This window comes from Marmota flaviventris, chromosome 12 (genome assembly GCF_047511675.1).
Source record: "Marmota flaviventris isolate mMarFla1 chromosome 12, mMarFla1.hap1, whole genome shotgun sequence".
Classification (NCBI taxonomy): Eukaryota; Metazoa; Chordata; class Mammalia; order Rodentia; family Sciuridae; genus Marmota; species Marmota flaviventris.
In genome coordinates, this window is record NC_092509.1 from 17553061 (window position 1) to 17566363 (window position 13303).

General features: G+C 40.8%; 1 protein-coding gene across 4 annotated transcripts in view; it reads right to left on the minus strand.

Annotated features, from left to right (window-relative positions):
• The window catches only part of Adarb2 (adenosine deaminase RNA specific B2 (inactive)), a 476030-nt gene that overhangs the window by 14701 nt on the left and 448026 nt on the right, over positions 1-13303 (minus strand). For all 4 annotated transcript variants that reach the window (XM_071619876.1, XM_071619878.1, XM_027948041.2 and 1 more), the window contains one exon: positions 7473-7654. In XM_071619876.1, the coding sequence (XP_071475977.1) occupies positions 7473-7654 (182 nt within the window). The remainder of the gene's footprint in view (positions 1-7472; positions 7655-13303) is intronic.

The following is a 13303-nucleotide window of genomic DNA, read 5'->3' on the forward strand; positions in this document are numbered from 1 at the left end:
GCCAGTAATTTTATAGTTACTGTCTTGTCTTAATAGAGCGTATTCAATGGAAAATATATGAAATGTGCTGCAGAGTTAGGACTTCGGGTGGATCCTGTCTGTGGTGAGAGGGTCTTGACAAGGTTTCTGGGTATTTGAAGAAACAGTCTTTTACAGTCTCTCGCTTGCTGCCTTCATCCACTAATTAATGATAACCGAATGGCCAAAGGCATGTGATTGAAGGGTGTGTATCACAAGTCACCATGCTGGCTGCACCCCATGAAGGCTGTGTGGGACAGTGAGTGTCACTGGGCTGGTGAGGCTGGGCATCTTCTCCTCTCAGGAGAGCTTTTGGCTCTGCTGATCTTCAGGTACGGTGTTTCTAGAGCCAGTGGAATTGTGACCTTATTCATGAGGCTAAAGGACTACGGTTTTAATTCCATGTAGTTTGAAGTGCCTAGGCCCACATCAAAAGATGTGAAAATTCATGGCAGGAGAAAAAGTTTGCATTTAAATTTTTTTTTTTTTTGGTGAGTAATTTGATTTCATTTATTGAGTTTTGGCTATGTTTAAGCATTTTCCAGGGCTCTAAAAAGAATACTAGATAATATATATAATTAGTGTTAACTCTTTTTTTTTTAGTTGGACACAATACTTTTATTTCATTTATTTTTATGTGGATGATAACATTCTTGGTCCCTGTAAGGACTGTAATTATTTCAAAAGATGTGGAACAAAGGAGCTTCATCAGAATATGGTCACTTGTGGTTTGAATTTGTTTTTTTCTTGCCACTGAAGTATCTGAGATATAATCATAAGCCAAGTTTCAGACCAAATGAAAATGTGAACGATTTTCCTTGCTTTTTATTCTGCATTATCTATTCGAGGTCATTTTTCTTATGCTCAAGTAGCAAGGAGGTGGAGTTGGAGTCTCTCAATTTTTGTCTTCCTGGCGATGTTATTTTGCCCCCTTATTTTTGAAGAGTACTCTTACTAGAAACAAGATTTTAAATTGAGGTTGATTTTCTAGTAACACTTTTAAAGATGGCATTTCCTTTTTCCCCCCTTTTTTTGGTTTTCCAAGAATCAGCTATCAGTCTGATATAGCTCCTTTGAAGGTAAAATGCCTTTTTTTTTCCTGACTACTTTTGAGATTTTCTTTTTTTTGATTGTTTTCTTTAGGCAATTATTACTGCTGAGATGAGGATTTAAAGTCTTCCTCTTGGGGTAGGAGTGCATCTAGATCTGCAGTTTCCTGTTCTTCATTTGTTGTGGACAGTTCCTTGCCATGATTTCTCTAAACCTCGATTCAGCTTCATCCTTTCTCTTTCCTTCTGGAAATCCTATTACCTGTGTATCCGGTTTTCTCACTCTGCTGTTCACCTCTCTTTTGTGTGTTTCCCTCTGTATGGTTAATTGTGTGTGTCAACCTGGCTAGGCTGTGGAGTCCAGTTGCTTAGAAAACTACCAGTCTAAAGGTTGCTGTAAAGATGCTTTTAGAGGTGATGAACATTGAATTCCTTAGACACTGAGTAAAGCAAATTGCCCTCCACAATATGGGTGGGCCTTAGCCAATCAGTTGAAGGTCTTAAGAGCAGAGATTGAGGTCTCCTGAGGAAAAAGAAATTCTGCATTCAGATGGCTTCATGCTGCAGATCCCACTTCAAATGCGATTCCAGCCTGCTGGCCTGCCCTGTGCATCTTAGCCTTGCCAATCCCTAGAGTTTTATGAGCCAAATCCTTAAAGTATCTTCTCTATCTATCTATTGTCTATCTATCATCTATACTCCATTAGTTCTGTTTCTCTAGAGAACCCTAATATACTTTCTTTTTTTGCGCTGCCATGTTGCATTCTAGAAGTTTTCTTTGGAACTAAGCTCCAATTTCCTAGTTGCCTCTTTTTGCTTTATTTTTTTTCTACAATACACTTACATTTTGCCTCTTGTTTGTTTGTCTTCCATACTGAGATGCCATTACCCAGTTTGGATTTCTGATCATTTCATTCACTTCTTGATTTCCAGTGTAGGATTGTGCCTGGAACATTGTAAGTAATCAATATGTATTTGTTGAATGACTAAAAGGATGCCTGGATTATGTTGATAAGTTGTTGATGTTGGATGAATTAAATGTATCAATAACTGAAGTATTTTCCTCAATCAGTTAAAATAGGACAAAACAGCATGCTCAAATATTCTTTTAAAGATCACGCATTTTATACAAAGCTTTTATGAAAAACTTGTTGCTTATCCATCATCTATCTATATTTGTTGGAATGTAAAAATAGCATTACAAATTACCTACCATCTGGAAAAAAAACCTATTTGCTATCACCTCAGTGAGTTATTTTGCAAAATACTATTGATCATTAATTTTAGAAATTTCTCCTGAATTAAAAGAGGCCTGACATTTATATAAGATTCTTCAATTTAGTGTGATAATATTTTAAAAATCTGAACTCACACAAAGATATGAATGTAAGTAGCATCAGAGAGGTATCTAGAATGTGAAAAATAGGATGGTATTGGGTAAAATTTTTCAGGTTATAGTTGGTGAACATTTTTATAAGTAACATACTTCTGATTAATTAAGTTGCTATGCAACATGAATGTCTGAAGGATCTTCTGATAGACATGCCAACTATCCAGTTTTATTATTTCAGGAAAATGTGCATTATGAAGAAATAAGGCTGATGATCTATTTTATCACCAATATTGTAATGTCCATCACATGAACATAGGCCAAGAGTCTTTAATAACTCATGGTTCTAGCAATCAATTTTCTGGACCTCTCTCTCAAGTTTTAAGTTCATTGTCAAGATCTTTTTGCATACTTAAAAAATCATCACAGGTTTATCTTTTTTGTGAAAAAAGAAAGTTCAGGATTGAAAAACGTATCAGTTAAATAAGCCATTGACTTGAACAAAGAATTTATCCATCCTACCCAGATTTTTCTCTTTGTTGTGATTTATTTTTTTCTTTTTTTAGCAATTTATCTATTTATTTAAGTTGTTGATAGACCTTTATTTTATTTTATTTATTTATTTTTACCATATGATTTATTTATATTTTTTTAGTCATACATGACAGCAGAATGTATTTTGACATATAATACCTACATGGAATGTACATACATCAATCATAATATCTATTCTATTCTGCTGCCCTTCCTATCCCCCCTATTTGTGATTTATTTTTTCTTAATGAAGAAAAGTAAAATTTAGACTTGAGTTTAAGAGTTCACAAAAGCATATATCCTGAGCTTGGTAGAGCAAGGTGTCAAATTCAACTAGTTTTATGTCATATTTTTTCTAAAAAGATGAGTATTCAAGTCCAGATTTTTTTATTAATTATTATACTTATCATTTTATTTTCACTTTACTGAGTTCATGAGAAAGATCAATGGCAACTTCCTTTTGAGTATCTGCTCTTGAGTGACAGTGCACCTTCTGCTGAGGAATTCTGGGTCATGACAGCTTTCCTATGGGCTTCTGATCCTGAAGTTTGCCATAGATTAGCCGGGAGTGTGCAGAAGTCCTCAAGTATATCTTGCAAGAATATTAATATGCACCTTATGACTGTGTCAATAAGGGGTTCTTTTTCAGCTTGGCTGCTTCTTTCTAACCCAAAACTGAGTAAGCCATATCTAAATTGCAGGCCTTCATTCCACTAATACATGAGCTTCATCTTCTCAGCAATTCTGCAAACTGACCTTGAGGAAGCATCGAGCAAATTTCATTGGCTTGTTTGAGTGTGCTTTTTATTATTGTCCTTACGCAAGATCTCTCCTTTTTTTGCAAGACATTCTGATGATTTCCTTTCAAAATTTGCATGATTGGTTTTTAAATATCCATCAAGACCAATGCAGTCACTGTTTGGGGGTTGGGTGCAGGTTAGATACCAAGGTTTAGGCTCATTCGCGTTTCTATAATAGTGAAAATCATGTTCTAGATAAACACCTAAGCACAGACTGAAGCATTTAGTCAGAATGGCCTGGCTGTGATGGGGCAGATGTCACCTGGATGAGAGGGTAAAAAAGGAGTCTCAGAAGCTTTGCTGTATGTCACACCACCCAACCATGTCAGGCGACTCTATATTTCTCTTCGTTGTCTTTTAAAAATGCAATGATTTCACACTTAAAGAAAAAAGATAATTCCCATTTTATTTATGTCGATATGTTCCTGGATGAATATATCATTTAAAAAGAGCGTATCATGGAGGCTGGATGCCCAGAAAGTAATGTGCTGGTACCCAAAGGAGGCATAGAAGCTACTTCCTTGACAGTGGCCTGATAACAATGGTTGTATTTGTATTTTTGATTTCCTTGTTCTTATGAAATTTAGATAATTCTTTATTAGTAAATAAACACAGAAGAATGTGGACAACCCAAATAGCCAAAATCATGAAAAAAGAACTCGTAACTCATCCAAATAGATGCAAACTCAAATTTAACTTGGAAATCAATCTAAGAACTACATTACATTTGTGGGGGGCACCCAATATAAGAATGTTTTCATCTAGTTTCAAACCAGCCATGCTGGGTCTTGTTCAGAGATGCCTTGGGCATTCAACCACAGTAAGAAGTTGATTTCAAGAAAAGATGGCAGAAAGAAAGAAAGGAAAAAGGAAAGCAAATAAGAGGATGAAGCTGAGCCCAAAGTAATATTTTATCAGAATTGCTGAAATTATTGACTGTTTAGACTCTACAGAGTCAGAGTTGGAGGCAAATCGTTCAGTTCCTTGCTTGCAACAGGCGGGTCCTTTGTATTATCTCAGAGATCATGAGAACCGTGGGCAGAGAAGAAGGCTCAACAAGCTTCAGTGGGATGGCTGGCCTATCCCACACCAATTTGCCATTAGTTACACGTTGCCACCTCTTCAGCTAGTCTTGCTTTGCACTGTTAATTTTTATGTGATTAAAAAAATAATAGACATCTGGGGCTGGGGTTGTGGCTTAGTGGTAGAGCGCTTACCTCACATGTGTGAGGTTCGATCTGGGTTCCATCCTCAGCACCACATAAAAATAAATAAAGGTATTGTGTTCATCTACAACTAAAAAAAAATTTAAAAAAATAGATATCTAAGAAATTATACTATTTTGCCATGGAATGCAGTGTGGTGCATTGAAATAATTTAGGATTTATAATCAATCAGGTTTGAATTCAAGTCTTGCTCCCTGTTGATAGAGCATCTTCAGCAAGTTATTGAATTTTCTGAATTTCTTTTGACATATGAAAAATGTAGGTAATACCATTTGATGTTGGTTGGAATGAGGATCAAATGAGAAGATATATGTCATGAACTTGGTATATTACAAGGCCATACCTATTCAAGAACTCCCTTCTCTAAACGATACAAGCCATCTTTAGAAAGAGACTTCAGAACTTTATAATAATTGCCCCATTCAGATCAGGCCCCTCTCAATGTTCACCTCCTCTCAGCTCCAAGGAAACTAACTACCCATAGGCTGTTCCTTGCCCAAAAGCTGTTATGATTTTGTCATGGAACTCTGCAGCCCTGGACACAACTATCAGTTGGATCAAAATGCAGAGTTTTCTAGCTTGGACCTGTGAGGTGAACTGAGACTCTGCCCACCAGGCACATCAGAGACCACTTAGTGACTAAGACCCAACAACACCTCTGTGGAGGTTGAAGGAGATAGGTGATCAGCTGAGGGCAGAAGTAGGGACGGGGACAAACAACAAACAGCAGCAGAGCAGGTGCCCTGAAGGTAAGATCCCCCTAGCATGGAGGCACCATCTTGCTTTATTAATATTAACTAATCCCTAGGATGGTGGTAAAGGAATCACCCCTTCCACAATAGCTCAGCTCCATGTCATAGTAAAGAAAGGTAAAGCCTTAATGAGTTAACATCTATTTAACATTTCTGTATCAAATACAGCCACCTCTTTCAAATAGCTTGCTGAAGTTCGCTAATTTTCACTACAAGTTCTCCTTCACTGGATATTCACAAGACTCTGGGAGATCTTGTGGATGTGACAACAGGGGAAACCAGTCCCAACATGAGTTGGTTTTGAATCCAATGCCACGAAAGTCTCTCCACTGCTAACAAAAAGTGGTGGGATTTCAGACTATTAGGAATAGGGTCTCATAAATTTAAAAATTTTAATGCATGAAGGTACAATGATCTCTTAGGGATGTATAGAGGTGAAACCTTTCCTCTTCTGCCTCTGTATTTTAACTTCAAAGTCTGTGATCTTATCTCCCACAAAAATACATAGAAGGTGTTCAGTCTTTGAATGGTCGAGATTGTAGAAAAAATGAAGAAATGGATTCACTTTTGTGATAGAAGACATCTTTTCTTAAGTATCTGCCTAGCGTAGTTATGTGTTGTGCATGAATTATTTCTTTTAAATCCCACCACTTCTCCCAAGAGGCCCTACTTTGCCTCTGGTTTTGTAATGTAGAAAAATTTTGGAACCTTGGGAATAAATCTTAGGCCCAAGTACTCCATCTCCAACACTAAAATTAGCTTTTTTATGTTATGTTTTCTCTTTCTGGTGATCTAGTCTTAAACTAAAGCAGCAAAGCTCAGGGGTGTTGGTCTCTAGGATCTTGGAGCAGAGGCTGTGCCTCTCTTGGGTAAAGGTATCTCTGCCTCTTCCTCAGTGTGTTTGTCTGATTTTGCCACCAGCAGTTTCCAAAGAGAGCTCTCCTCCTCAGCCAGGGGGCTGACTCAGGGGCCTAGTGTTTTCCTCCAAGTCCCCACAATGAGGCTTACAGAGCATTATTAAAATCCACACATTCCTTCCATTTGTTTCTAGTCAGTTCCACAAACCGGGACGTTTGCTTAATGTGGAAGACCAGTGGGCACAGTGGGTAAATGTCACCTTCCTACTGAGACTTCCTACTGGCTTCTTTTGAGTGCACACAGAACTTGACAGGTTCCCCAATGTTTTCATGGCTGTGTGACCCATGACCCTTGTGGCCAGCTGTATGCCAAGCAGGCTGAAGTGCCAGGGATCTCTAAGGATGCCTGTGCTCTGTGGGAGATAGGTAGGCGTGTGGCCTGGCTCAGAGCTCACTGAGTCACCTTGCTGCCTACTCCATCCTGCCCCTTAAAGCACAGTGACCCTGAGTCCTGCAGACCTACTTCTGGCTCTGGGATATGGCTGCCACCTTCCTTCTCCATGCGGGTGCTGGGGCCTCTTAGGCAGGCAGGTCATTAGTGGGGTCTAGGTTTACTGGCTCCTTTATACACTGCAGTGAAAATGTCACAGTGACCTGAGATATGCTGGGTCCCATTATGAATTTGGCTAAAATGCTGCCTATTTCTATATTCAGAGAGCCATACTATTTTGCCTCCTTTTCTTTTTTAAGTCTTTAGATCATTGAAATTTTGCTTATTATCTTCAATAGTTACTCATCAAAATTAATACAGTTGGCTCCCACTTGGCAGTGGTACCGTTGGGGGCTGTCTGCAGCTGGCCCATTGATAGGGAAGAGAGTGTGGATCCCCCGATGGTGTTCACTTACCACTGAGAAGAGGCCGGTTGTGTCGGTATGACGTGGGCAGCTGCCCAATGTCCTCCATCCTGTGGCTCATGACCCGAGAGAGGTGGCCTGTGTGATGCAGGCTTCCCACGATGATGCTGTGGAGGTACACAGGCTCGATGAAGTGACAGAGGAGAGCTCCTTGTAGTCCCAGGACGTTCCACCTGGAATGAAAAGCAAGGGTGGAGCTAGTGGAATTCTCTCACCTGCCGGAGGGCACAGGGACAGCTGCCCTCAGCCCACCCAGGGCACTGAGGGAACAGCCTATTGTACAGTGTGGGCTTCTTTCTGCCCTTCAGCAAACTGGTCCTCGAGGTGTCACTCTTCCCATCATACAGATGCTGGAAGGGCCCGCCTGGGAGCTGCCCAGACACGGTAGAGCCATCAGGCTGGCCTTGGCCTGTGGCCACTAATGATTCTAAGCGGCTTCAACGCAGTGGGACTGAGCTAGCAGCGCCTCTGCATGTTAATAAACTCAGCTTCCTTCTCTAGAAAATGAGCCGTTAGACATAGAAGAAGCTATATGTTCTCTTGGGGACTTAAAATTAGATTCTTTAAAAAAGACACTCTGTCCCCAAAGTGAATCTGAATTTTTCTTTATATTAGCTGGGAAATATCAGAAATTCAATTCGTTTATTTCAGTTTAGGGAAAAATACTGTCTTCCCCTCCCTTTGTCCTTAGCAGTCAGAATGACCTACTGTGTTGAAATTAAATGACATTAATCAATGACCTTGTTTTGGTCTAGGGATGATTGTGATTTTAGAAGTCCAGATCAGAGAGAAAAAGACAAGGCCATTTTCTTTGAAATAAATATAGCTCCATGCAAACGGAGCTTCTTCAAGCAAGGATGCCAGGAACACCGGAAGGATTTTCCCCCTTGAATTCTGGTGGAAAGAGTTTTCTTGTATCTATTATTGGAGGCAACAATTTTGTGGTTTTCACTCTAAATAATGTGTTTAAAATCCAACCTCCATCGGTGGCAAGCATTATGCAGCTAATTTCTTACATCATTGTTCTCTTCATTAATTAACATTTCTCCACTGTTCCAGCAATTATTGTGGGGCCTCCATGCCGTACATCTCTTTTCATGATTAATAAGGAGTCATTATATTTCCCTTCCCGAAGCAGTCAATTAACACAGAATTCTTTCCATTAATTACCGAATGTCTCTCTACCTGGAGAGCAATCTGCTCTGAGAACCTGTGACACCAATTGCTTTAAAAAGTTCTCTTTAAATTTTATTCCAAAAACACAAGCAATTTAGCTGGCGATATTAATTTGCCTCAGAAGCATCGCGGTGAATGAGAAACATCTTTTAATCTCATGCAAGAAAAGGCAGCCATCTGGCTGGCGAGAATTTCAGGGAGCAACTCTTACACTCTCCCTCTGTAAATGCAGGTCATTAAAGTAATGTGTTCATCTACATAAAACTCCAATGGAATATAAAAGGTAATATTTATATACAAACAATTTAGTCCTACAATTTAAACAGTCATTGGTTTTATGAAACATTTACTTTAGTCTATCAGATTTGCATAACTTCATTTAAAAATATTGTGGTCATTTTTATAAGTCACATCATTCTCTCAGAAAGTAAGGGAAGGGCTGTCCTTGGACATGCAGGCTCCGATCAAAGAGCGAATGTCAAAAGGTTTCAAGGGAAAGGACATTTCGGAAAGAAGCACAGGTACTTATTACTGATGTTTAGGGACCCCTCCATTTGGCAATAATGTTCATGCCTCCACCTGTATTTCTACCACTATGCTCTGACATGCCAAATGTGGTTCTTCTATCTTTTCCTTGCTTTTCCCTGACGATATACAGAATGTCTGCAAAATCCAGGAGAGGTTTGTGATGCCTGAGCTTTTCCTTGAAAGAATAACACTAATGGTTTTGAGTATTGACCTAGGGCTGTGGCTCATTCTCTTAAATCTGAGATGAGAAGAAAGACCAAAAACCAAGGAGAAATACAGCAAAGTCGCTGTCTTTTAATACCTCTTTTTCAGATTTGAAGATGGTGGAAAGTGTGCCAGTAGAGGTTACTGTTAGAACAAAGGATGCTGCAAAGGAAAGTGTGCCAATAAGAGGTCACCGTTATAGCAAAGGATGCTGGGAAAGTATGCCAAGGAAAGGTTACCATCAGAGCAAGACTCCAGGTTACAGACATTCTAAATGGGGCCTATTAATTCTCAGACTGTGAGTGCAATTTAAAAATTTCTCCCCAATTAAAAGCAGGGAAATGTACAATTCTCCATTGATAACAAAGCACTCCTTAGAACAGCAAAGTATTAAAAATAAAATTAGCATCCCCAGAAGAGACATCATAGTATTTGAGACTGTTGAAGAATTTGGTTTTTAACTAAACTTCTGGAACAAAATCTGAGTGGTTCTGATTCTATAGAATCGTCTAAAGACAAACAACTTCTATAACTGGTTTCCTCCTAATAACCTTTACAATAAAGAGAAAAATCAGCCTTCTTCTTGTCTGTGTATAGGAATTCAAACTTATTCAACTAACACAATCAATAAAACCAAATGTCTTTCTGAATATAAACTGGAGAATTCTCAGCATTCAGGATTGAATGGAAAAATACCTCTCCTTTTGTTCAAATAGCTGATATTACCACAATGTTGACAGAGAAAAAAATCCCATGTCTAGTTTTCAATATAGATAATCCCTAAATAAATATATTTTTCTCTGTTTGTCAATCATAGAAATACCACAGATAAGTGGGGAGAGATCTGGGAAAAACAGCCTCTCTTTAGCCAAGAGATGCAATCTCCTTGCAGAGTTCAAACCATGGCCTCCCAATATCAATGGGAACATGACAAGATTCCTTATAGGATAGGCCCCATGGGAGACCGTCCCTACATGGGTGGCCTTGGAGATAGGCAGAGAATAGCAATCAGTTTGTCTCCTGTCTACAGTTTTCACTGCCTCTCTGTGGCCCCAAGGAAAGAAGCTGCTCTCCAAAACTGCAGTGAAGTGGGTGGTAACATTTTCAGGTACCAACACAAACACACACTTCCTATGCTCTCTTCATCTATGGATGGATCTACCCCGTGGAGAAAGCTCCCTATGTCTGCTGGAAGGCTGTGGAGTCCAGGAGGGGGTGCTGAGGACCTAGTGTTCACAGTCTTCAGGGACGTGCAGGGCCCTGCAGTTGAGCTGAACCCCAGATCATCCGGAGGCCTTGACAATTCCCGGGGGGTCTGCATCCCCATGAACATTCTGGCATAACTGGTTGGGGTCAGCCTGGGCATCTGCCCTTCCAGGGCTCCCTCCATGATTCTTATGTGAGCCAGGGTAGAGGACTTCTGAGCAGAGTAGTTTATGTAGATTTTTGGAGTCCAAAGAGGTCAAATCCGAGTCCATAGTCTGTCCAGCCAGGCCATTCTGGAACACCTCCTGCTGCCTTGAGCAATAGCCAATTCAGCATGAGCCAGCTGCATGCCTTACCTGGGAACTCGACAGGAGTGCATGTTTCCCAGCCCCACCCCAAACCTTCACTGGCTCCCCTGAAGTGGCCTGCTCAGGCACAGGTGCCACCTGCCCTCCTGGCCTCTCATGTGCGTCCTCTCTTGTGTGGCTGCCTCCTTTTCCTAAAGGCATCCTGCTCGGAGAAGCCCCTGCTCGGAGTATGTAGAATTGGTAACCATGCTGTGTGTAAGCCATCTTTGGGGATGTCCTGGATGGAGAGGCCACTCTCTTGTCGTCTTTGAGTGTTATCTCTTGTTCACTAGGCTGCTAGTTTTGTTTTGCAGAGCTGGGCTTCCCAGTTCCTTTTGTCTGCACTTGTCTGGACAGAGTCCCTGGGGTTGGGCTGCTGGCTGTGTCTCAGGTGGGAAATCATCAGCCACTCTGTCCACTTTATGAGGTTGCTGCAGCAGGGACAGGTGGCAGCTGCATCAGAGTTCTTGATGTGTTGCTATTGCTCTCATATATTTCATAAGTTTGATTGAATCAATCACTCCTTTCATCATTAGAGATTGTACGAAGTTTCATTTCAGAGCTGTCATAAAAATCATCAAGCAATCTATGTGAAAGGGGTAAAAAGACTTTTAAGCCAAACTGAATATTTGGGTTGGGTATTTATAAGTGCAATCATTGCAAAGGGACCTATATTTTGAGATGAGGAAAATCAACAATGCTCTTATTTAACTTTGGTAAACTCGATAAGTACCTGCTGATAAATCAAGAAGGAAGGATGTCAGAATATTTTCCCCAGGTGGGCAAGGGGCAGGGAGAAGGAGGGAGAAATGGGCTTGAGAGGATACTGAGCAGCAGATCTTTATGCTCGGAAGGGGAGTTTTCTCTTCACAGCTGGAATTTAAGTCTAGAGATCAGTGCCTCATTCTCCAGAGAGCAGCTATCATTTTTTACAGTTCATTTTTATGGAGAAAGTTTTAATCTGTTCATTTAAAGACACTTTGTGATCAATAATCAAGCTCAGGCACTTAAAATTAGAAACCATATCTAAAGGAGCATTAGTTCCAGAAGATTTAGATTTTTATATGGCACTCAACTTTTGCTTCTTAGAGACAAAGGCAGAAAACACCTCTCTGGTTTTCCTCACTCTTTAAGGATGCTGTGTGTCGAGAATGTAATAAACTGAATTCTTAGAGCCGGACAAACAGGCTGCCATCTGCAGAATGTGGGATGTGACAACCATGCTTGTTTTCATCTGTCCCTTGCTCCATGCAGGGACAGGGTTTGTTGGCCATGTGCTACTCAACCTTAATCTATGGTTTTAAAGGTCAGTTTTCACTGATGAGGTGAAACGATCACTTTCTATAGTTTCATTCAGTTTTCGAGGGTGATATTATTGGTGAGTTTTTAGGAGTAGATTTTACTGTGATTCATTTTCTGGTTCCATGACTTCCCAGAGAGATAAGCTAAATGAGTAGTTCCTCTTACCTTGCTGTATTAGTTTCCTAAGACTTGTAGCACATAACCCAAAACAGAGTGACTTGAAACAATGGGACTGCATCTCTCACGGTTCTGGAGGTCCAAATCCTGAAGTCGAGGTGTCAGCAGGGACTTGCTTCCTCTGGAGACTCGGCCAGATGGGGGGACCCTCCTTCACCTTTTTCAGCTGTGGGCGGCTGCGGTGATCCATGGCGTTCCTTGGCTTGTGTGCTGGTGATCTCTGCCTCTGCTCTCAAGTGGCCTTCTCCTCTGGGTGTGTGTCCCCAGACCTCCTCTGCCTCCCTCTTAGGAGGATACATGTAGTCACACTTGGAGGCTCTGGTAGGATAGGCACCTCCGCCTGCCCTCCTTCACTTAGTCCTGCCTCGTGAGGCTGCACTCACGGGGCCTGGACCTCTCTTTTGGGGGCACCGTCCAGCTCTCTCTATATGAGGCCATGCCATCATGTCCCCTGTTTCTGAGAACCTATTGTTCACCCTCTGTCGGGGGTGGGTTCCCTCGTAACTCCACTCTGAGGAGTACGTTCCAAGTGTGAACTCTGAGATTTGGAGAAAAGCTTTCCTACAAAGGTTATTTTTGGAAACAGTTCTCACAGCAGAATCCTCTGGAAACACCCCGGACATCCCACGAAGGGGAGCCATCTAGCTGACGGCGTGACTATTAGGCATCCTGTCACATGTGCATTGAAGTGCTTGTTATTTTTTAAAAGAGCCATGGTTGTGGTGGTAAGCAATGGCTTGGAATATGGACACCCCAACAGGGAAAAAAATGTCAGTAAAAAAAGGTTAGTGGGACATAGCAATAGTTGACTGCTGTTTTCTGTGACCGTTGGGATATTAGCTGCTATTTCTTCTTCTCCCTTCTTTTTTTTTTTTTTTTTTG